At 44.2% G+C, this 24,181-nt stretch overlaps 1 protein-coding gene across 9 annotated transcripts in view; it reads left to right on the top strand.

Moving 5' to 3' along the window:
- The window catches only part of kif21b (kinesin family member 21B), a 112,765-nt gene that overhangs the window by 74,596 nt on the left and 13,988 nt on the right, over nucleotides 1-24,181 (top strand). For 2 of the 9 annotated variants that reach the window (XM_071337085.1, XM_071337089.1), the window contains exons 9-30: nucleotides 564-753; nucleotides 1,096-1,159; nucleotides 1,363-1,596; nucleotides 2,087-2,322; nucleotides 3,049-3,237; nucleotides 3,427-3,626; nucleotides 3,882-3,989; nucleotides 4,316-4,506; nucleotides 7,448-7,555; nucleotides 8,151-8,316; nucleotides 8,499-8,702; nucleotides 8,796-8,897; nucleotides 9,614-9,779; nucleotides 9,950-10,010; nucleotides 11,085-11,139; nucleotides 11,665-11,876; nucleotides 12,124-12,198; nucleotides 12,503-12,613; nucleotides 17,164-17,202; nucleotides 23,118-23,254; nucleotides 23,415-23,595; nucleotides 23,835-23,999. In XM_071337085.1, coding sequence (XP_071193186.1) covers nucleotides 564-753; nucleotides 1,096-1,159; nucleotides 1,363-1,596; nucleotides 2,087-2,322; nucleotides 3,049-3,237; nucleotides 3,427-3,626; nucleotides 3,882-3,989; nucleotides 4,316-4,506; nucleotides 7,448-7,555; nucleotides 8,151-8,316; nucleotides 8,499-8,702; nucleotides 8,796-8,897; nucleotides 9,614-9,779; nucleotides 9,950-10,010; nucleotides 11,085-11,139; nucleotides 11,665-11,876; nucleotides 12,124-12,198; nucleotides 12,503-12,613; nucleotides 17,164-17,202; nucleotides 23,118-23,254; nucleotides 23,415-23,595; nucleotides 23,835-23,999 — 3,194 coding nt within the window. Of the gene's footprint in view, nucleotides 1-563; nucleotides 754-1,095; nucleotides 1,160-1,362; nucleotides 1,597-2,086; nucleotides 2,323-3,048; nucleotides 3,238-3,426; nucleotides 3,627-3,881; nucleotides 3,990-4,315; nucleotides 4,507-7,447; nucleotides 7,556-8,150; nucleotides 8,317-8,498; nucleotides 8,703-8,795; nucleotides 8,898-9,613; nucleotides 9,780-9,949; nucleotides 10,011-11,084; nucleotides 11,140-11,664; nucleotides 11,877-12,123; nucleotides 12,199-12,502; nucleotides 12,614-16,421; nucleotides 17,138-17,163; nucleotides 17,203-23,117; nucleotides 23,255-23,414; nucleotides 23,596-23,834; nucleotides 24,000-24,181 lie in introns of those variants that run through there. The other 7 variants (XM_071337088.1, XM_071337091.1, XM_071337086.1 and 4 more) reach the window with 6 other exon arrangements.

Genomic DNA, 24,181 nt, shown 5'->3' with positions numbered 1-24,181 from the left:
AGGGGGGGTAGAGAGAATGAGGGAGGGATGGAGTCAGTGAGCGATGGATAAAGGGAGAGAAGAAGGGAAATGGATAGAGATAGGAAGGCGGAGAGGTTGGAGGATGGAGAAGTGGGAGGAGGGACCAATGGAGAGAGGAAGGGATGTAGGGACTTGGGAGAGAAAAAGGGAAGGAGGGATGGAAAAATATCCCTTCCCTCATGTTAATCAACTTTAACCTTTGGCCTAGAAGATTACAGGAAGCAAGGGATGGTTTAGAACAATAATGTGATTCAGAGAGAGTTAATGGTGCATAACCATTGGTTGACCTTGTTGAGTTATAGGAAAGATTCGATCGGATTTGGAGAGTAATGGAGCATGTGATTGGCTGAAATAATGTTGTCTCATTTATTGGCTGAGGTGTTAACCAGTATGTAAAGAAATAAAATGGAAAATGGGAATTTTTACCAACAAGTGATATATAAAATCAATATTCTCTTTGTTGATTGAATGAAATGTCATTGTTCTGTATGTTCATTGGAGGATATAAAATATTCCTGTATGTGTATTGTCCCCCTCCCCAGGGTAAGCGCGTGATGGGTGAGGACGGCTCGGAGGGCTTCAGTGATCTGTTCCAGGAGAACTCGATGTTACAGAGAGAGAGCGACACGCTACGCATGCGAGTCAAAGCCATGCAGGAGACCATCGACCACCTCAACACGCGGGTCACCACGCTCCTCGCCAACGAGGTCAGCACGCTGCTGGCCAAGTCAGGTAAGACCGAGAGAGACGACGCACCCACTCTCCAATGGGGTTGGCTGATTGTTGAAGATTGTGGCTGTCTGAAAACATTGATAGCTATTAAATCCTTTTTCTCTCCTTCCTTGTTTCATCAATTCCTACACGTCCCTCTCGGCGCATTGGAGGAGAGGATCCAAGGTCCATCCATCCCTTAGACCTTCTCCTCCAATGAGCTTTGAGAGGAATTGAGGAGACTAGGATTTGACAGCTGAAACGGCTTTCAGACACAGACCATATCATGTAGTTAAGAAGTGTTCATCTCTTATGTCTCAATGTGACCTCACGGTGACCTGACTCTGACCTTTTGACCTCTAGGTGAGGGCAATGAGGAGATTGGTGCTCTGATACAGAACTACATCAGAGAGATCGAGGAGCTCAGGTAAGAGTCTGTAATGAGCTTTAGAGTGGGGGGAAAGCAGTTCACGGAGTTGCAGCTCACTGTGTTTTGCCGTTACTGTACTGTTAATGGAATTTTATTTTGTTGTAGTTTGAGGAACTTTCAGATTATGTTCTGTATACCGTAAGAGTTAAGTTTGACTAATGACATCTGTTTGTCTTCTTGTTCTCTCTACACCCCCCCAGATCTAAGCTCCTGGAGAGCGAGTCGATGAACGAGTGTCTTCGTCGCAGTGTAACCCGTCTCTCCTCCCGCTCCCCGTTCACCACCTCCTCCTCTCATAGCTCCACCCCAGGGCCACACCCCTTAGGCTCCTCCCCTTCCATTTCCATGGAGGCGGAGATGACGGACGTGATTCGCCGAGCCAAGACGGACATCGAGAGGCTGAAGAAGAAGGAGAGGAGACAGAGGAGGATGAGGTGAGAGGAGAGGAAGAGGGGTTACACTGTGGGGCAAGGAAGGTAGTGTGGTAATGATCACACAGTGACAAGCAGCTCTCACTGCCACTGGAGGGAGGGAGGGAGGGAGGGAGGGAGGGAGGGAGGGAGGGAGGGAGGGAGGGAGGGAGGGAGGAAGGAGAGAGAGAGGGAGGGAGAGAGAGAGAGAGAGATGGATGGATAGAGGGAGATCAGGAAAGGGAGAGTGAGGTGTGCTAATATCTGAGCTCTCCATGTTCACTTGGCAACAGTCCCAAAACACAATGGCAGATAAAAAAATAAATATATATATATATTTTTGGAAGAGTCCCAAATAAATTAAGGGTGTGTAATCAATATTAGTAATAGATTAATATGGTAAATAAATAACAAACTGCTTATTGGGTCACAGCTGTTATGAGCTGTGCCTTCTCTCTCTACTCTGTGTGTGTGTGTCCTACTCTGATGCTGGGTCAATATGTTCTACTTGCAGCCCAGAGAAAGAGAAAGAGTTGAAGAAACGAGTAAAGCTTCATTCTCATGAGAACGGACATAATGGAGAAAACGGTCAGATGGACACGGATGACAACTACACAGAGGATGTGATGTCACCTCTGCAGGAGGAGGAGAGCGGGTGTGACGAGGAAGAGGAGGAAGAGGGGAGGGACGAAGAGGAGTTTGACAGTGATGAGAGTCTGGTGGACTCCGACTCGGACTCTGATGAGAAAGGTTAGTGGATGACAACAATGGCAGTGGCAGAAATGTCTCCATTCCAATTCAACCTATTGGCGTTGTGTACTGTCGCTTTGACAGGATTGATGCGCATCAGCAATATGGTGAAAGTACAATTTTGTCCTCTGTTTGGCTGTATGGTACTTTCACCATATTGCTTATCTATCCAATCCTTTGAGATCTACAAGGAGTACCTAATTAACATTAAGGCTAGGAGTTGATTTGAAATGTTCTACTGCCTCACTCTACTGTAACATGTGTGTCTTAGAGCCACAGTGTTCACCTCTTGACCCTTTTTTTTTTTTTTTTTTAATTTTTTTTTTTTTAAATTTTTCTCCCCTTTTCTCCCCAATTTTCGTGGTATCCAATCGCTAGTAATTACTATCTTGTCTCATCGCTACAACTCCCGTACGGGCTCGGGAGAGACGAAGGTCGAAAGTCATGCGTCCTCCGAAGCACAACCCAACCTAGCCGCACTGCTTCTTTAACACAGCGCGCCTCCAACCCGGAAGCCAGTCGCACCAATGTGTCGGAGGAAACACCGTGCACCCGCCCCCTCGGTTAGCGCGCACTGCGCCCGGCCCGCCACAGGAGTCGCTGGAGCGCGATGAGACAAGGATATCCCTACCGGCCAAACCCTCCCTAACCCGGACGACGCTAAGCCAATTGTGCACCTCTTGACCCTTGACCTCTCTTTGCTCTCTGCCCTCTAACCCCCTGCAGCTAATTTCCAGGTGGACCTGGCAGACTTGACGAGTGAGATTGAGATCAAGCAGAAGTTGATAGATGAGCTGGAGAACAGTCAGAAGAGACTGCTGCAGCTCAAACTACAGTATGAAGAGAAACTCGTCCTGCTCCAGAACAAGATCAGAGACACACAGCTTGAGAGAGACAGAGTACTGCACAACCTCTGTGAGTAGAACTATGGGTAATGTAGGCACACAGGATCCCCCTCAGTGAGTGGAGCGACTCATAGATGCTGAATAGACGCGCTGCTCTCGGTCTCGATTGTGCCGCTTTCAAACACACACTCTCTCTTTCATCTCCTTCTCTCTTCTATCTATCTATCTATCTATCTTCCTTCCCTCTCTCCTCCTCCAGTGTCGATGGAGAACTACACAGAGGAGAAGGCTAGCAGGATCAAATCCGAGTACGAGAAGAGGCTGAAGGAGATGAACAGAGACCTGCTGAAACTACAGGCAGCACAGAAGGAACACACGAGGCTACTGAAGAACCAAGGACGCTATGAACAGGAACTGAAGAAACTACAGCAGGAGGTCAACGAGATGAAGAGAGCCAAGGTAAGGAGGAGAGGAGGAGGAGGAGGTGGAGCAGGGAAGGATGTTAGCTCTATAGGCTTTTCTATTATATGCATTTCTATTATATGCAATGTTGAGACCTTTGCCCGGCCCCTACCCAATAAGTGAGACAAAGGAGTCAAAGCTAGGAAACGCTGACGTTGAAGATCCGGGTCAACATTGAGACCTTGCCCCTCGATAACGCTCCGGCACTGATGGTACTCTCCAGCTAAGTGCAGTGTGTTCTCCGGTCCCCAGGTGGCACTGATGAAGCAGATGAAGGAGGAGCAGCTAAGGAGGAGGATGATGGAAGCCACGAGGAACAGAGAGATCGCTCAGCTCAAGAAGGAGCAGCGACGACAGGAAGTATGTGTGTGTGTTTTTGTGATGAAAGAAAGTACCTGCTTCACATGATAACCCCCAGTAGACTGCAGTTTCTAAAGCCATCACTCTTCTGGTTAGCAGTTGATCTCCAACTTTGTTATCAACCGGCCTGGGATTTGAACCAGCAACTTTTCAGCTATTAGTCTGCTTCTCTAATCCTTAGGCTGCCCTCGGATCTACATTTTCGTATTGTATTGTTAGTGTATCTCTCTCTATCTGTTACCCATTTCCAGATTACTGACATTGAGAAATGTATGGTTATTAACATACAGAATCACCCATATATTGACTGACCTCTCCCCTATCAGTACCAGATTCGTTCGTTGGAGAGTCAGAAGCGTCAGCAGGAGCTGGTATTGAGGAGAAAGAGCCAGGAGGTGACAGCCTTACGACGGTTGGCTAAACCCATGTCTGGACGTATGGCTAGACGACTCCAGCCCCTTGACTCCGGAGCAGAACTGTCTGCCAGCACCACCTCCTCTGAACCAGAGTCCAACCGGTACGTAGTGCCGCTATACAGAGGTTGTATCCCAAATGGCACCCCGTTCTCTATAGTGTTAACATACACTGTAAAAATGTCCTGTTATTTTTCAACTAACTTACTGTAAAAAAACAACAACTCTATGTTACTGTACCATATTTTACAGTCTACTGTTAGTATTTTTATGGTATACTATTTTACGGTATACTAATACTGTTACCGTAATTGATTTACAGTACCAATAATGCTACTGTAGTCATTTTACGGTAACAAATACTCTTACTGTAAAGCCTTATTTGAGTCTTTTTTTCAATTCCTCTTCAATCCACAGGGATTTAACAGTCATTTTCTTAATATGTGCATGCTTATTAGTAAATTGAATAAGCAATGGTCTAAGACACTGCATTTTAGTGCAAGAGGCTTCACTGCAGTACCTGGTTCGAATCCAGGTTGCATCACATCTGGCTGTGATTGGGAGTCCCATAGGGCGGCACACAATTGGCCCAGCGTCGTCTGGGTTTGGACCGGGGTAGGCCGTCATTGTAAATAAGAATTTGTTCTTAACTGACTTGCCTAGTTAAATAAAGGTTAATTAAAATAAGATAAAATTTAAAAAAAGTCATAAATGTGTCAAGTGCAGCGTCTGTTTGCTCCTCATTACACACCACGGACCAACAAATATTCTTTACATCAACAACATAGGAATCACTACAACTTATTGTATGACCTCTTATACACTATATTAGGCCCAGCCTTTGGAACTTTGGTTTTCCTACATATGGCTACTATATTATGATCACTACATCCTATGGATCTGGATACTGCTTTCAAGCTAATTTCTGCAGCATTAGTAAAGATGTGATCAATACATGTTGATTTTATTCCTGTGCTGTTTGTAACTACCCTGGTAGGTTGACTATTAACCTGAACCAGGTTGCAGGCACTGGTTACAGTTTGAAGCTTTTTCTTGAGCGGGCAGCTTGATGAAAGCCAGTCAATATTTAAATCACCCAGAAAATAAAGTCTCTGTTGATATCACATACATTATCAAGCATTTCACACATATTATCCAGATACTGTCTGTTAGCACTTGGTGTTCTATAGCAGCTTCCCACCAGAATGGGATTTAGGTGAGGCAGATGGACCTGTAGCCATATTACTTCAACCATATTTAACATGAGATCCTCTCTAAGATTTACAGGAATGTGGTTCTGAATATAAACAGCAACACCTCCACCATTGGCATTTTCTGTATTTTCTATAAATGTTACAACCTTGTATTGCTACCACTGTATCATCAAAGATATTATCCAAGTGAGTTTCAGAGATAGTCAGAATACGAATGTCATCTGTTACTAGCAAATGATTGATTTCATGAACCTTGTTCCTTAAGCTACATATGTTTACGTGGGATATTTTGAGCACTTTTCTTCTGGGGTGCTTCCTTGTTTTCATTTTCATTCTTTACTGGGAAGCTTAGTAGAAGTAGATATGCTCATGTTATTGTTTATGTTAGTGCAGGGTTGGCTGCAGACTGTGGACTTCCTCCTAGGGCACACTGCCTCAGTGCTAATAGTAGAAATCTGGTTCGTAGGCACATGATTACTGTATACAATAGCTGTAGGATCAGCAGAGGCATTCAGGGCAGTTAGAGGGACATAAATTAAGTTACTTACATTTACATGTCTACCAACGCCACTGGTATAATGTACATTTGCTGAAGCATTATGACAACTCAGTGTCACAATGGTAGGGATTAACTGAGCTCGGTCTGGGTCATTGATAAGTCATTGTCTCAACGCAGCCTTATAATGGTTCAGGAACACAAATGATTTGGGTTGTATTCCATCCTTATAAAAGATGTTTTGTTTCCAAAAGGTATTGAAATTGTCAACAACAGTTACACCCATTGAGCTGCAATAATCAGGTAGCCAGTTGTGAAGGGAAACAATCCTGCTAAAGCGTTCAATGCCACTATTCAGAGAGGACACAGGGACAGATATGATGGGTCTTCTATTAGTGTCTAGCAGAGAGTCAATCAGCTATTTAAAATCCAGTTTCAACTGTTCAGAGTTGCCATTCATAATGTCATTAAAACCCACATGGACTACGATAGAATTGATTTCCATGTCCTGGTGTAGTACATTCGGGAGCAGCTTAGTAATGTCATTTACTCGAGCTCCGAGATAGGACATTGTTTTTGCAGCAGGAACGGTCACAATTCTTTCCACCCATGACTGTGTTTGTTAGTGACAGAGACATGGTTGTTGGCTTCCTTCATTTTCAGTTCTGTGGCCTTCACTAAGTGAAAATGATTTATTTGTATGATGTGCCTTTCTGACTGTATATTTATAATATAAATGAAGGACTACAAACAAAGCAATGCAGATAAAATAACCAAACAGGTACCAATTAACTAAGAACAAAATATGACATTTATTATAATAATTAGCAAAAAAAAAAGTATCTTGCTTCAGAGTATGTGCTTTGATTTGGTTGCCCGTTTGCTTTTAGTGTCGCTTTCTACTTTTTATATTCGCAAATACAGTAAGTGAACTGCTACTGTGTTTTATGTAGCATTTTTTTACGGTAATGTCCAAAATACATCAAATATTTCCCGTCCATTGAATTTCTTCCCACAATATAATTTATGGTAATCTACTGTATTCAGTTTATACAGTATGAATGAAGTCTGTTGATTATACAGTAATTTACCACGACAATTACAAGATTGTTTTTAACAGTGTGGGAAATAGGTTCCAGTGTGTTTTGTTAAACAGTTGATATAAACACTACTTTTTAAAAACTTTCTTCTGTTTCATAGTTTGTGTTTGTTGTTTTATATTGTGTTTCAGTTGAATTATAACTTGGTTTTATAATGTACACTTACTTGAAGAAAATAAAGTAAAAAAATATCTCTTTCTCTCTCTGACTCTCCCTTTAACTCTCTCTCTCTCAGGACCACCTCAACCAAAGTGTCTAACATAGTGAGACAGTGGAACACCAAGATGAATGGCTACCTGGGAGAGAGCGAGGGGATTACCACCAACGGGACACAGGTTGTTGGGTAAGTCATGGCAGGGAGGGTGTGTGCCGTAGATTGTCAGGTCAAATGCAGAGCAGGTACTGGTGTGTTTTGTATCTGGTGTGTGTACATGTTTTTGATGCATCGCCAGGTCAGAGAAATGATGTGTGTGTGAGAGTGTCGGTGTGAGACTTGTGAGTGTGTTTGTATGTGTTTTTTTTTGTGTGTGAGAGCCTGCAAGGTCAGATTCAGATTAGGTATGACTCTGTTGACATTTACTTAGCCAAGGCTTTCGTCAGCTTCAATAAAGTTTTATTCAATTTTACAAAGCCATTTATCGAATTATCTTCAAAATGAATTGACAGGAGTGACTTTCTTAGTCTGATAATCTCTCTCCTCCCTCTCCTTCCCTCCTACTCTCTCCTTTCTTCCCCCACCTCTACCTATCCCCCTCTTTCCCTCGCTCCTCTACCTTCTCCCTCTCTTCCCCCCTCTCCCCCTTCCTTCCTCCCCCTTGCTCCCCACCTCTCTCGTCCCCTACTCCAGCAGCAGCACTAAGGATTGATACAGCTGTGATATCATTGACAGTCGATCTGTATTGTAGCATCCTGAACTGTATCTTTCTCTCTCTGTGCAGCAGTAGGACGCGTGTCCAGCAGCGCAAGGGTGTTCTAGTGGGCAGCAGTAGTTTCTCCAAGGCGGCCCGTCAGAAGTGGCAGACTCTAGAGAGGAGGATCCTGGACATCGTCATGCAGAGGATGACCATCACCAACGTAGAGGCCGACATGGACCGACTCATCAAGGTACTGTGATGTCACTTCCTTTGCACTCTAGTGAGACTTCCTCTGAACTTTTAGTGCATTGTGATGCACTTGCAAACTCATTATTACTGACTTCGTTTACTTACTTAAAACATGCATCATTCCTGTCTGTTAATGATCTGGCTAACATGTTTTTTTCCCTCTCTTCCACGTGTGTGAGACAGAAGCGAGAGGAGCTGTCTGTGCAGCAGGAGGCGCTGTTGCGTAAAAGGCAGGTGCTTATGGCTGAGGGGGAGGGGCCTGACGGGGAGGACCGCCTAGTCCAGGAAATGAACGAGGACATTGAGGTTCTGAATGCAAACATCGACTACATCAACGACAGCCTGTCAGACTGCCAGGCGACCATCGTTCAGATAGAGGAGACCAAGGTGAGAACACACGCACACACATTAGTGTAAAATGTCCTAGTTCTGGTGTGCGGAGCTCTGTGCGGCCTACTGAAGACTGGGTGTTTCCTGCAGGATGAGCTGGACTCGGTGGACACCTCAGTGGTCATCAGCTCCTGCTCTCTGGCTGAGGCCCGACACCTCCTGGACCACTTCCTCAAGGCCTCCATTGACAAGGTAACTAACATGGGCCACGACCCAGGACCATCTGGTGGCTACAGTAGTTCATAGTTTATAGTCCAGATATACCATAACACAGACTCCAAACTAATGTCTACTGAACGTTCTCAACTTGGAAATAGTCCCTATCAGCTCCTCATCAGTTTACAATTCTTTTGGCAAATGTTGTGCAAATGGACACCCGTTTCAGGGAGGGTTGGCCAGTAGTTTGTCTCTCGTGGAAAGATTCTGAGTGTAAACTGAGAGAATCAGTCGGGACCGACTGGGATGCGTAGTATAACGAGCAGCATTAGTTCCGGTGTTTGGTTTTTCCGTCACTGGTTATTTGGACAAATCACTATTTCGCAGGTGTTAGCATCTTTTGATTTTGAAGGGGAGGGGACATTCTTGCAAAACTTGGTAACTTGCAAAAGAGAGAGGGGTGGAGCTCCTCATTCTGGTTCCGCTCCTCGTTCTAGTATTTCCTGATTTCTTCTCTTAACATGTATGGACCCAGAACTAAAGTCTCACGTAATTGGTCAGCTGCTCGATTTAAGTTCTGCGTTAAACAAGGTTAGCCAGAAGTAGTTTTAATAACTGTGTAGTTGATATATATAGTTGATATATGCCTCCCTCTGGTGGTCTTTCCAGGGACTGCAGGAAGCTCAGATCACTTGTAGTTATGGTGTTAGTAACTATTTTGCGTGTGCCCGTGTCTGTCTGTGTGTGTGTAGGGTTTACAGGTGGCTCAAAAGGAGTCTCAGATCCGACTGTTGGAGGGCCAGCTGAGACAGACAGATATGATTGGCTCTGCCCACAACCACATCATCCTGGACGCGCTGAGAGAAAAGGCTGAGTGTATCCCCGAGCTGCAGGCACTCATCCACAACGTACAGCAGGGTGAGGACACGCACCTAGCATACTCACTCACTCACCCACTCACTCACTCACTCACTCACTCACTCACTCACTCACTCACTCACTCACTCACTCACTCACTCACTCACTCACTCACTCACTCACTCACTCACTCACTCACTGTTTCTTCATGTTTCTATCTGTGTTCACAGAGAATGGTTATGTCAGTACCGACGAGGAGCCTTCAGAGTTTAGCCAGGCCTCTGACGGCAGGTAAGACTACACGATCCGCTTCTGGGGCCTCATTTATAGCCGTTGCGTAAATATAACACTAAATGTCTACGTGAGCCATTTCTGAAAAGACTGTGCACGCACAGAAATATATAGAGATTTATAAACTTGGCCCACACCATACATATGCATATTTCCCGTTCTGAATCAGACCTGACGTTAGTGCGCGTGTGAACAAGCATCATAACTCCGCCTGAAAACACCCATAATTCACCTTTTATGGTGACAATAACGCCCATATTTGCTGTACACTTTGGAAGTATTGGAATTAGGCCAAGACAGTATCTAAAGGAAATAGCAATGGTGAACTTGATCAAATGTCTTCTTTTGCAGTTACATTTGCTTCATCTGACCCTTTCAAATTGTTGTAGACCTGTTAACAGGTCGTTTGAATGCAGTAATGTTTGCATTCACTTTGGTTGAGGTGGTCCTGAGAGAGAGAGTTAAAGGGAGAGAGAGATTTTTTACTTTATTTTCTTCAACAAGTAATTGTACATTATAAAACCAAGTTATAATTCAACTGAAACACAATATAAAACAACAAACACAAACTATGAAACGGAAGAAAGTTTTAAAAAGTAGTGTTTATATCAATTGTTTAACAAAAGACACTGGAACCTATTTCCTACACTGTTAAAAACAATCTTGTAATTGTCATGGTAAATTACTGTATAATCAACAGACTTCATTCATACTGTATAAACGGAATACAGTAAATTACCGTAAATTACACTGTGTGAAGAAATTCAATGGACGGGAAAATGTTGATGTATTTTGTACATTACCGTAAAGAAAATGCTATGTGTTTGACGCAGTCCTTCCAACGACTAGAAACCGTGTGTACGCGTGGTCTACAGTTTGTGGGAGGATAAGCACGTTCTCAAGTCAAGTTCAGCTCTTTAGAAATTGCCAACTTTTGCGTGACAACTGGCGCACGCATGTTCTGGAGCGTATTTTGTTCACTCGCAACGTTTTATAAATGAGGCCCACATCACGTACCCATCGTCACTCATTTTCCGTGTGTGTTTACATTTCTTGTCCTCTCTCTCTCTTCAGTGTGTCTCAGATGAAGTCGTCAGCTAGCCAGGATGACTTCAAGCTAAAGGTTCAGGTAGGTGAACATGTGTTTCAGGTGTAGGCTACATGGCGTCTGCCTCCTCTCCTCGGTGGTTATTTTCTGTTGTTTATTTCATACTGACTCGCATGACATGTTTGTGGATACGGTTACAGCACTGGAGTAGATTCCGTTGCCTGAACAAAGTAGAGGTTGTTGTCAGTGAAATCATACCCGTAGTTGTACTCAGCTGCCAGGAGATGGCAGCCTCTGCACATGCGTCATTATGGCTATGATAGTTGCCTTCACAGAACCCCAAGATAACTAAACTACTCTGTCCCAAGCAGTGGGAGGATGGCTAATAATAATGGCTGGAACGGAGCGAATGGAACGGTATCGAACATGGAAACCGTGTGTTCGATGTGTTTTGATACCGTTCCACTCATTCCACTCCAGCCATTACCCAGCAGCCCGTCCTCCCGAATGAAGGTTCCACCAACCACTTGTGATCCCAAGGTACAGTTTGCTCTATTGAATGCGTAATTGGACATCTTTCTTCCTACTCTTTCCGCCTCTCCCCAGACTGAGCCCCGTCTGTCAGCCCAGATGAAAGCGGTATCGGCAGAGTACCTGGGTCCCGCGTTAGACCCGTCCACTAAGAACATCACCAAGTCCCTGGCCTCCCTAACAGACATCCAGGAGAACGGTGGCTCAGGTGGCCTGAGCCTCACTCTCCCCATCTTTAGAGACAGGGTGTCCAGGACCACCAGCCTGCCTGTCCGGGGACACACCTTGTGAGTCTTAGGCTATGGTGCACTGTTCCTGATGAGGAGTTCCAATATGGCAGATGGTGGCTTCAGAACAGCGCCACTTGTCAACCATCTAGGGAATCTATTTCTATGGTCGCAATACTTGCCAATGCTAGCATGCTATGGCTATACATGGCAGTGTCACATGCTAATTCTAACAATCTGCCACTGTATGCTAATGCTTATTTTCGCTCTATCTCTTGCTCTCTCTCGCTCTGTGTGTGTTTATCAGTCCTCGGCAGTCTCGGGGGGGTGACACCTCCCCTCTAACAAGGAGGAAGTCTTATGACCGAGGCCAGTCTTACAGGTAGCTAACTCTCTCCCTCAACTAATCACTAACCAATACATTGTTTAGTTGAATGTCTCTCCACAAATCCCTTTACCAGTGTTCCTGCATTATTGTATTCCTTTTTAATTATGTAAAGTGTGTTGTGACCCATGTGAAATGCACATTGATTGATTGATCAAGTCAGATTTATTTAATCTGTTGAATATGAGACACAAAGTAAAAAACTGGAAAACAAGCTGTTCTCATCATTTCCCGCATCTCTCCACCCCCCCCCCCCCCTCCCCTCTCCCCCGCACCCTTCTCACCTATCGCTCTCTCACAGAAATGCTGATGGGCAAACTCCCCCATCCTCCCCCCCTCTCAGAACCAGAAACGACCGCAATGTCTTTTCAAGGCTCACCAGCAACCAGAGCCAAGGCTCCGCACTGGACAAGTAAGTAAACACACACGCACACTGTCAGTTCGAGACGCCTCAATATAGTGAATAGGGTGCCATTTGGAACTCACCCTATGTCTTTTGATTTCATAAGTCTCAGGCAGTCTCGAGTCAGCTGTGGAAGTCGACGTACATCATTGATTGTAAGGTGTTTTGTATACTGTAAGAGTGTCTGCTACATGACTAAAATATATGATGTTGAGAGTGCTGTTACGAAAATAATTCAAATATATACTCGATTTGTTCAATCTAAGTGTTAGGCTTTTTCCTCCTAGAAAAAAATGAGCCTGAAGAGCAAATTCCATTTTCCTCTACACTGTAACAGAAAACTAAATTCTACTGTAATTTGGAATATTATCAACAGTAAAATACTTCAAATGTATAGGGGACAGATTGGAGTGGCAGCAAGTCTTAAATGGTTGAGCATTTCACCATGACCATTAAGGTCTGTAGTCACTGCCAGTTTGGAAGCCTTTGTCTAGAAGTGCAAGTGATTATAAAATACAGCATATTAATGAATATTTGGTGATGTGTAAACACTTTATCTAGCAGCCAACCTGCTTGCACCAATAAAATATTGTGAAATCCAAAACCCCTCCCCTTAATAAATGTCATTCATCCATTAATTTATTAATTCATTACGATTACGGTAGCATTTGCTTTTACAGTATAATACATGAAATGTTCTGGTATTGTACACAGTACTTGCTTTGATACCGTATTGATATTATAGTACGTGTGCTGTAATATGAAATGGAGAATTTTACTTGCCACTGAGCTGCCTGTAAGTTACTGTCAAATTCCCGGCAACCCCTTTACAGTGTAGTGTTCCTTTATTTTCCCAATCAATTCTAATTCTCAGCCCTGGAAATGGCATCTGTTAATTCTCAGCCTCTAAATTGTTTGTGTAATTTCACATCTTTATTAATCCTGCTAGGTTGTTGAATTTATTGACCCGGTGTAGCAAGTGGTGGGTAATAAGAGTGTATGTGTGCGTGCACATTTGTGCGCGTGTGTACTAGGGCGGTTGGTCTGCGGCTGCCTGATGACGACTGTGGATTCTCATGATCTACACCCAGGAGTAGTTCATTGAGCACAGAGGAACTTGTTAGATTCCTCTTTGGGATGTTGTCAGCAGGCAGCCATTTTGTTCTGATTTGAGTTGAGGGTGGTGGATAGGATACAGTTTTAGGCTTGTAGCCGCACATTCAGGGGCATATTTCACAAATGTGTGACATTACATGGGTTATTGTTAGATAATTGGTTTGATGTTTGCTGAGACTGGGAGGTTGATCTGATTTGGCCCGTAGTGTTTGACAGTAGAAGATGAGGTGTGGGCTGGAACGTTGGGTTTATCGTGAGTTTTAGTGACAGGTCATTGTTTTTCAATGGCGTATGATGTTGAGCATGGTTTTCACATCGACATGTTTTTGGAACAGTTTTACATCCATCTGGTATGCTTTGACACGAATCAATCCATGTTATTACGTTTCTTTGCACACTGAGTGGGTTCACTTTGCTTTGGGTTTACTTATGTTTATTAATTTATCCAAAGTCTTCCTCTTCACATAAGTTTGACGTCAGAAGTTTACATACACCTTAGCCAAATACATTTCAACTCAGTTTTTCACAATTCCTGACATTTAATCCTAGAAAAAATTCCCTGTTTTTGGTCAGTTAGGATCACCACTTTATTTTAAGAATGTGAAATGTCAGAATAATAGTTGAAAGAAGGATTTATTTCAGCTTTTATTTCTTTCATCACATTCCCAGTGGGTCAGAAGTTTACATACACTCAATTAGTATTTGGTAGCATTGCCTTTAAATTGTTTAACTTGAGCCTTCCACAAGCTTCCCACAATAAGTTGGGTGAATTTTGGCCCATTCTTCCTGACAGAGCTTGTTTAACTGAGTCAGGTTTGTAGGCCTCCTTGCACGCACACGCTTTTTCAGTTCTGCCCACACATTTTCTATAGGATTGAGGTCAGAGCTTTGTGATGGCCACTCTAATACCTTGACTTTGTTGTCCTTAAGCCATTTTGCCACAACTTTGGAAGTATGCTTGGGGTCATTGTCCATTTGGAAGACCCATTTGCGACCAAGCTTTAACTTCCTGACTGATGTCTTGAGATGTTGCTTCAATATATCCACATAATTTTCCTCCCTCATGATGCCATCTATTTTGTGAAGTGCATCAGTCCCTCCTGCAGCAAAGCACCCCCACAACATGATGCTGCCACCCCCGTGCTTCACGGTTGGGATGGTGTTCTTCGGCTTGCAAGCCTCCCCCTTTTCCCTCCAAACAGTTCTATTTTAGTTTCATCAGACCAGAGGATATTTCTCCAAAAAGTATGATCTTTGTCCCCATGTGAAAAACCATAGTCTGGCTTTTTTATGGCGGTTTTGGAGCAGTGGCTTCTTCCTTGCTCAGCGGCCTTTCAGGTTATGTCGGTATAGGACTTGTTTTACTGTGGATATAGATGCTTTTGTACCTGTTTCCTCCAGCATCTTCACAAGGTCCTTTGCTGTTTTTCCGGGATTGATTTTCACTTTTTCGCATAAAAGTACGTTCATCTCTAGGAGACAGAACGCGTCTCCTTCCTGAGCGGTATGACAACTGCGTGGTCCCATGGTGTTTATACTTGCATGCTATTGTTTGTACAGATGAATGTGGTACCTTCAGGCATTTGGAAATTTCTCCCAATGATGAACCAGACTTGTGGGGGTCTACAATTTTTTTTTCTGAGGTCTTGGCTGATTTCTTTTGATATTCCCACGAAGTCAAGCAAAGAGGCACTGAGTTAGAAGGTAGGCCTTGAAATACATCCACAGGTACACCTCCAATTGACTCAAATGATGTCAATTAGCCTATCCGAAGCTTCTAAAGCCATGACATAATTTTCTGGAATTTTCCAAGTTGTTTAAAGGCACAGTCAACTTAGTGTATGTAAACGTCTGACCCACTGGAATTGTGATACAGTGAATTATAAGTGAAATAATCTGTCTGTAAACAATTGTTGGAAAAATTACTTGTGTCATGCACAAAGTAGATGTCCTAACCAACTTCCCAAAACTATAGTTTGTTAACAAGAAATGTGTATTGTGGTTGAAAAACAAGTTTTTATGACTCCAAGTGTATGTAAACTTCCGACTTCAACTGTATCTTATTGCACTACTGATATCTTCGTCATTAGGAATATTCCTCAATTTTCCTGATCTGCCCCTGTCCTCACAAAACAATGACATCTGTATGGTCTGGTACAAAACATCCATATGGTGTAGTAGTTTCTACAAAAACAAGCAGGTCTGTTTAACAGCTGGACATAAATCTCCAGGAAAAGTGAGGTTCTGAATCTGAATAGGAGTCGTCTGATTTCAAACCCATAACACACAAACCTTCTTAAAATCCTTTCTCAGAGATGGAAGGATGCCAACGTTGCAGACAGCCTGATTTTGTTATGGAGTACAGTTGCACATTTGCACTTGAATCAATATGCTGGCCACTAATAACCATACCCCATAAACCTCTTACAGTATTACAAATCAAATACTATGGCTGAATTTATGAATGTTTTGTTATGTTGCCTTCCAACAGCTTTGCTCCCTACAGACATTCTTAATGTCCAACTGGCATTACAAAGCCTGCTCTCTCATAGTAACAATCCTGCGAAATGAGCAATAAAATATTTATATTGTGCGTCCAAATGGCACCCTATTCCCTTTATAGTGCACTACTTTTGACCAGGGCCCTTTTAAAATTTGATTTAACCTTTATTTAACTAGGCAAGTCTGCCTTTTATTGCAGCGCTTGCAGTGTTTTCCCTAGTTTACAACTCCGGGAATAGGCGGTACGCCAGAGCAGATCTTTCCCACAGAGACAGCCAAGAGTGGTGGGTTCACCTGTGACGTCCAGTCTGAATGACAACCCTGTCCTCCAATCAACTGCCTTCTCCCTGCTGATAACGCAATCCCCTCTCTCTGGCCTGCCCCTCCCTCCTCCTTTACTTCCTGGTTATCCCAGTAACCCCTCCCTCTCTAATTGCACTTCTGTTTTATCCCTTACTGTACTGTAGGTATCCCTTCCTTCTTTAATCCAGACCCAAACTGCTAATCCCTCCTATTGTAGCAACGTTTTCATCTCCCCCACCCTAATCCTAACCCCGCCGTGGGCTAGTGGACTAGTGTGAGTGCCATGCCATCTCTACTACTTTGTCTTGTCACATTCTGAAACAGGCTGTCACTCAGGCTAGCCATAGTCTAGGTGGCAAATCGCTGTATACCCTTACCCACCCCTATCCGCAAGCCTAACCCTAACCTGCATCTTAACCTTACCTGTATAACCCTTCCTCCTCTAGCCATAGAGCTCAACTTCTATCCTCCTCTCCTCTCCTCTCCTCTCCTGCTCATCTCCTCTCCTCTCCTCTCCTGCTCCTAACCTCACTCCTGTCTTCTCCTCTCCTGTCCCTGCTCCTAACTCTGTTAACGTTGCTCCTAACCTCCTTTCCTTTCCTGTCCTGCTCCTAACCGTGCTCCTGTTCTGTCTTCAGGTCGGATGACAGCGACTCCTCTCTCTCGGAGGTGCTCAGGTAGAGATATCTGTCTGTCTCTGTCATTCTGTCTCTTCTCTTGCCTGTTTGGCCAGTCACTCAGCTGGCCACTCCTCCTTTTCTGGGGTGGGCAGAGTCGATGTGGAGCATGCTTTGACCTCATCGGTCCCCCCCCACCTTCCTCCAATCCCCTTCCACCTGTGTGGTGTTCTATTTCTGTGTTGCTCCTCCCCACTACTCATGGGATCTGAATGAACCTTTTTAATCTGGAGAGCTTGGGTTAAATGATAACCCTTTTGGGTGAGGGCAGTTACATTCATTCAAGCTAAGGCTACAGAGGATAATGATTTTGAGAGGATAGCATCTATAAAGCATTGACGGCACATAAATAGACCTTGTTACCATCTTTAAATATGATGTGTTAAAAACATCCCAATTTGGGTTTTTTGGTAACCCAGCACTGGGTAAACATTGGATAGCACACATACTGGGTTATTTTGACCCAGCCCGTTGGGTTCCGTGACTAACCCAACATGTTGTGTTGTTAGGATTACCCAAACATGGGTGAATTTAACCATCAGTTGGGTATTTTTTTTATCTTCCTGCTGGGTTGACCTAGCAGTTGGGTCTTTTTGAAGTAGGTTAGCGTTTTTTGGGTCATTAATCTTGTTCTGGAGGCAGCTCTGCAGAGTGGTCACTAGCTGGCACAGTCACAAAGTCATGAAATCAGATTTTAAGCCTAAACCTAAACCTTAACCACATTGCTAACCCTAATGCCTAAAGGCTTCCACATGCTTTGGTTAGGCTGGCGCTGGCACCTAGCCGAATTGAACAAGTGTGCTCACAAACACCCTTAAAAGACCTTTGCTTGAAAAACAAGAAAAAGGTGTAAAGAGTACTGTTTGTCAATATTGAGACGACATTGCCAGTATACACTTGCTCAAAATAGTCTGAATTTGTACGTTTTTTGACACGGAGATCTTAGTTGCGCAATTTATACGTGTTTGGCGCAGTATTTCTCAAGTGAAGAATGTGCATTAAAATAAGTTGTCTATGTTTGAATGACGACAAACACTTCATTGAAGAATCTCAGACAGTCCACACAACTATCTAACCAGTGAACATCGCCGACGAAGTGGCGTAGACTTCGGATTCCGAACTTCGGCTTGCCCCCGAAAAATGTTTGGTGCAGAAAACAGCTGGAAAAAAACCTTACGAAGGACAAAACGAACAAAATGCCACAAAATAATGTTAGAATATATGTACAAACTGTTTCGGATGGGAAGCATGTGGGCACCTTAACCCTAATCTTAAATTATAACCAATGTTAACTTTGCAGCTGGCCAATCTAGCGGAAATCGCTCAGTTCATGAGAATAAAGGTTAACCTGCCTTTTGCAATGGTTATCCTTAGGTTATTTTCACGAGTCATGGCTTTTAGGGGTGTGGCTTTCAGAGATCTTATTGTCCACCCGTGAGAGTAAATGCCATTCCTGTTCACCATGTTCCTTTTACATTTTTTTTTGCGTTTTACACATTCTTGTAGAATATTAAGATGACTTATTACATATTATAATAAGGTGGTATCTATCCCAAAATAGCCGTTTTATGTAACTCATACTTCTGTAAGCCTGAAGCTACATAAATGTCAATGTTCAACCTAAAAATGTGATAACTGTACAACAGAACAGATTAACAGGAATGACATTTACTCTCATGGATGGCTAAAAACAACGATCTGATCTGACCGCTGTGTAGAGCTACTGTTTAAACTCTCTTTCCCCAGACTGTAAAAGTGGAATTGCAATCACTGTTTTTATAACCCTTTCAGAAAGTTCAGAATGACATACGGACACTTGGAATTGCCCTAAAACAGTGCGCTGCACCAACGATGAATAATTTAACCCTTGTGGGGGTGCTCTAGTTGATATGTTCAGTGGTTATTGCAGTGCCCTTGATTTGTTATGGGACCACCCAGCTGCCCTGAGCCGCACAGCTATTTTAACCTGTAATAACCTACCTATTTCAAACCAGGATGAAAACCCGTCAACTTCAGAATGACGCCGACTTTTCTATTGCCGGCAACAAAGCCTGTACTTTTAGTCATAATAGCGCTAATGTGTTTTAAAAGTCGCGCCAATCCCCTCAGTATAAAGATCGCCTCTCATTTTACCGGCTTTGGCACGCATTAAATCTTAAACATTCTACACGTTACATTACACACAAAAACGACGTCAGCAGCCTGGAGTTTGACTGTAGCCAACGTTTGATTCGTCATTATTTACAAGGAACGGCGAGCTTAAAAAGGCTTACGGTTGCGAATGTGAAAAAAACAAGACAGTCCATTTTTGACGCATAAAGATCCTATTAAATTACAAGAGGGGCTGTCTCATAAACATTCAAAGTTCCAGAATGGGGTGAAAATGGCAGGCGTGTTGGTCTGCGAGAAAACCCGAACCAGTCTAATTGGAATGAAAGGCAGTAGAAGCAAAATCCAGATTTTTAATTATGAAAGAAAATAAAAGTAATGCATGTGATGTATCAGAAATTGCGTAACAGAATTATGGTCAACTTAAAATATTGTCATATTGTCAAATATATGTGAACAGAACACAACAACAGGATCAAAATTGCCGGCTGCGCACAACATGTGTATAATACCCTTTACAGACAGACTACGGTATATGCTGCCTGTAAAAAAAAAAGTATATATGTGGTAAAGAAGAATGGTAAAAATGGGACTGTTTGAATTGGGTTCTTAAACACACTGCCCAATTTTTTAATTTTGAATTTTAAAGGCGACAATTCGTAAAGTCTGTCTGTAAAGGGTAAAAGTCTCCAATAATACAAGTAGACGACGGGAGAGAGGAAGGAAGGAAAAGAGGTGTGTGGATATTTCGAGCCTGCAAACCCTCTAGGCTGTACTTAGCCGGTTGTCGCCGTCAACTCTCTCTCTCTCTCTCTCTCTCTCTCTGATGATCTAACGTACGTAAGAGATTGTAGAGATAAAGAAATATACATTTATAGATCAATCTCACTTATCACAGCTCTAATCATCGTACTGACAGTCGTATTACACCTCTCTGGTTTTCATCACATTTCTACGTAGATAAATGGCGTTATCATAGACTGATCTCCTTCCTATCTCATTATATATGGGGAAAGCCAGGTTTGGAATGTTCAGAACCACACAACACACAGGCAATAACATGCACTGCAATACCTTCCATTACATTATATTATTTCAGGATAGCAGAAATGGGAAAACTAACGTAAGGCCCCTGTTTCGAAAGGCTTTTGATTGTCAGGTCCTCTGTTCTCTCCTTGGGATGAGAGATCAGAAAAAGACACTGATTGATTGATTGGGTAGAGAGTCCACGCAGCTATCTAACCAATGGGGATAGAGATAGAAAGACTCTCTCAGAGCCTGTTGGCTAACTTGTGAAAGTTCCCCTGCTCTCCCTGGACATAAGGTTCATTCAGAAGACAGCCCACTCCCTCTTATCCATAAACCCAGTGTCCAGTTCCAAACCAACAGATTTGATTTGGAATTGGGTCGATATATTAGCCCTGTCACACCTAACCTCCATCCTACTTTACCCCCTCCCTCCTCTGTGACAAGACAAAGGCCTGGTTCCAATCAACCACTCACAGTCCATTTGGAATGGATCTAGGCCACAGACAGAGAAGGAGAGGGGGTCTGATGTAACAGTCCCCCCCCCCCCCCCATTCTCTCACTCACTGACCTGTCCCAGAAGCCTCTGCCTTCGCCTGAACTGGGATTGGCTCAAAAGGGGCAAGGGCAAGGACCACGAGCTAGCTCACTCTTGATTGGTGGAGATGCTGCATGTACTGTAGATGCCACAAGTTGATGTTGTTGTTTTTTTGAGTTGGCTGTTGCCGGGCTGTCGTTGACTTCTGCTTCCTCTTTGGCGCCGTGAACCGCCGCCATTCTCTATCATCATTTAAATGAACTGCACTGTGTTTCTGTAGAATTTGTATTTTTGGGGGGGTTTGTTTTGTGTTTCAATTCATTTGCGTTTGTGAGACTATAGCTGTGACATGCATGCGGCTTCTCTTTCTCGCCTCACTGTGATTGGCCTAGGCTGGTCTAGCAGCCGTGACATGCTGTTCACCTGCTTTACCAGCACAAATCACGCCACCACTATACATAGGGAGTGGAACATATAGCCCTATGGGACAAAGGGAAGAGGACGTGTGTGTGTGTGTGTGTGTGTGTGTGTGTGTGTGTGTGTGTGTGTGTGTGTGTGTGTGTGTGTGTGTGTGTGTGTGTGTGTGTGTGTGTGTGTGTGTGTGTGTGTGTGTGTGTGTGTGTGTGTGTGTGTGTGTGTGTGTGTGTGTGTGTGTGTGTGTTTGAGGGGTCCAGGGAGACAGATCTGTCCCAGTTTTGCCTTTAATCACTGGTCCCTTTATCCCCACTCACTCCTGTCGCTCTCTCTCTCTCTAGTTCCCTCTCTCTCTCTCTTTCCATCCATCCCTGTGTCTCACTTGGCCGGCTCCCCCCCCCCCGAGTGCTTTGGGACTCTTGTCCTGGCAGCGAGAAATTAAAGAGGGAGAAAAAGGAATAAAGGGAGAGAAGGAGAGAAAGAGGGAGATGTGGAGGGATAGAGAGAGGGGGGGGGGTCAGAGGTAGAGAGCGGGATGATGAAGGAAAGAAAAAGAGGGATAGGGGTCGAGAGAGAGGGAGGAATGGCAAGAAAGAGCTAGACTAAAGAGAGAGAGGGATGGAGAGAAAGAGCTAGACTAAAGAGAGAGAGGGATGGAGAGAAATAGCTAGACTAAAGAGAGGGAGGGATGGAGAGAAAGAGCTAGACTAAAGAGAGAGAGGGATGGAGAGAAAGAGCTAGACTAAAGAGAGAGAGGGATGGAGAGAAAGAGCTAGACTAAAGAGAGAGAGAGGGATGGAGAGAAAGAGCTAGACTAAAGAGAGAGAGGGATGGAGAGAAAGAGCTAGACTAAAGAGAGAGAGGGATGGAGAGACAGAGCTAGACTAAAGAGAGAGAGGGATGGAGAGAAATAGCTAGACTAAAGAGAGAGAGGGATGGAGAGAAAGAGCTAGACTAAAGAGAGAGAGGGATGGAGAGACAGAGCTAGACTAAAGAGAGAGGGGGATAGAGAGAAAGAGCTAGACTAAAGAGAGAGAGGGATGGAGAGAAAGAGCTAGACTAAAGAGAGAGAGGGATGGAGAGAAAGAGCTAGACTAAAGAGAGAGAGAGGGATGGAGAGAAAGAGCTAGACTAAAGAGAGAGAGGGAGGGATGGAGAGACAGAGCTAGACTAAAGAGAGAGAGGGAGGGATGGAGAGACAGAGCTAGACTAAAGAGAGAGAGAGGGATGGAGAGAAAGAGCTACACTAAAGAGAGAGAGGGAGGGATGGAGAGACAGAGCTAGACTAAAGAGAGAGAGGGCGGGATGGAGAGACAGAGCTAGACTAAAGAGAGAGAGGGATAGAGAGAAAGAGCTAGACTAAAGAGAGAGAGAGGGATGGAGAGAAAGAGCTAGACTAAAGAGAGAGAGGGATAGAGAGAAAGAGGGAGGGTGAGGCTCATTATTTCTGAGGGTGAGTTTTTTCTTCTCGCTGCCAGCCAGGAGATGGATGGTTTTAGACCAGGCTCCCTAATTGAGCTTCCACAAAAGAGAGGGATGGAGAGGAACGGGTGTGTACAGAGAGGGAGGGAGTGGTTATACCTGTTTATCTCCAGCAGGGGGCATGATAGAGCTGTGCTCCTTTTAGACCTGGCTGGAGTTTCTAAGTGTGTGCGTTGCGCCTTTGTGTGTGTTCTGTGTTCCATCATGGAGGTGTGGAGCCTGTCTTTTCCTATTTGATCAAGTGTGTGTTTGCGTACTTGTGTGTATGAGATGTTCTGTATCTGTGCGGGGTTAGTGGTCTGTGTGTGTGTGTGTGTGTGTGACGGTGTGTGTGTGTCTCCCTCAGGGGTGCGATCACTCTCACGGGGGGAGTGAAGGGGGGACGGACGGCGCCCCTCCAGTGTTCAGCCATAGCAGAGGGACACTCTAAACCTGTCCTCTGTGTGGATGCTACCGATGAACTGCTCTTCACTGGATCCAAAGGTACAACAACAATGTTCTAACTAGGACCATGTCTTTTTGTCTTTGGAAACGAACATAAATTGGTTAAAGCTATCATGTTAACCTCATGGACTCATGGGCTGCCAGTTTTAGATGTTCGTGTTTTTGACCCGTCTCTTCTCTCTCTCTTGTTTCTCATCAGACCGGACATGTAAGATGTGGAACCTGGTGACGGGACAGGAAATCGTCACGCTGAAAGGGCACCCCAATAACGTGGTCTCAGTCAAATACTGCTCTTCCTCCTGCCTAGTGTTCTCTGTCTCCACCTCCTACATCAAGGTCTGGGACATACGAGACTCTGCCAAGTGTGTCCGCACCCTCACGTGAGTGGCTCGCTGTGTGTCTTTCCACCAATCATAGCTCACCTTAACCACCCTCATCCAGTGCTACTCTGTAACAGTCCAGACATGTTCACGGCCAAGCTGAATGAACCAATGTTTACATGTTTACCAAAACTCAATCTCAAGATCTCTCTCTTTTTCTCTCGCTCTCTACCCCCCCACCCCCACATCTCTCTCTCTCTCTTTCTCTCTCTCTCTGTCCCCTCTCTCTCCCTATCCAGGTCTTCAGGCCAGGTGGTATCGGGGGATGCGTGTGTGGGCACCACCACCCGTACCATCACGGTGGCACAGGGTGAATACCAGATCAACCAGATAGCTCTCAACCCCTCTGGCTCTGTCCTCTACGCTGCTGCTGGTAACACCGTACGCACCTGGGACCTCAACAGGTAACAGAAGGACTGGTTTTTAGCATTGTAACCACTGCTATGCAGCAATGTATTTTTACTTTTGCCGTTGATTTAGCTTTGTATGTACGTACATTAGCTGTGCCTAATAAAAGTTTTCTAGCAATAAAAAAACTCTCCTCTCTCTCGCTGTCTTTTTCTCTTTCTCCCTCCCCTTTCTCTCT

Source organism: Salvelinus alpinus, chromosome 12, assembly GCF_045679555.1.
Source record: "Salvelinus alpinus chromosome 12, SLU_Salpinus.1, whole genome shotgun sequence".
Taxonomy (NCBI): Eukaryota; Metazoa; Chordata; class Actinopteri; order Salmoniformes; family Salmonidae; genus Salvelinus; species Salvelinus alpinus.
This window is presented reverse-complemented; position numbering and strand designations above follow the sequence as displayed.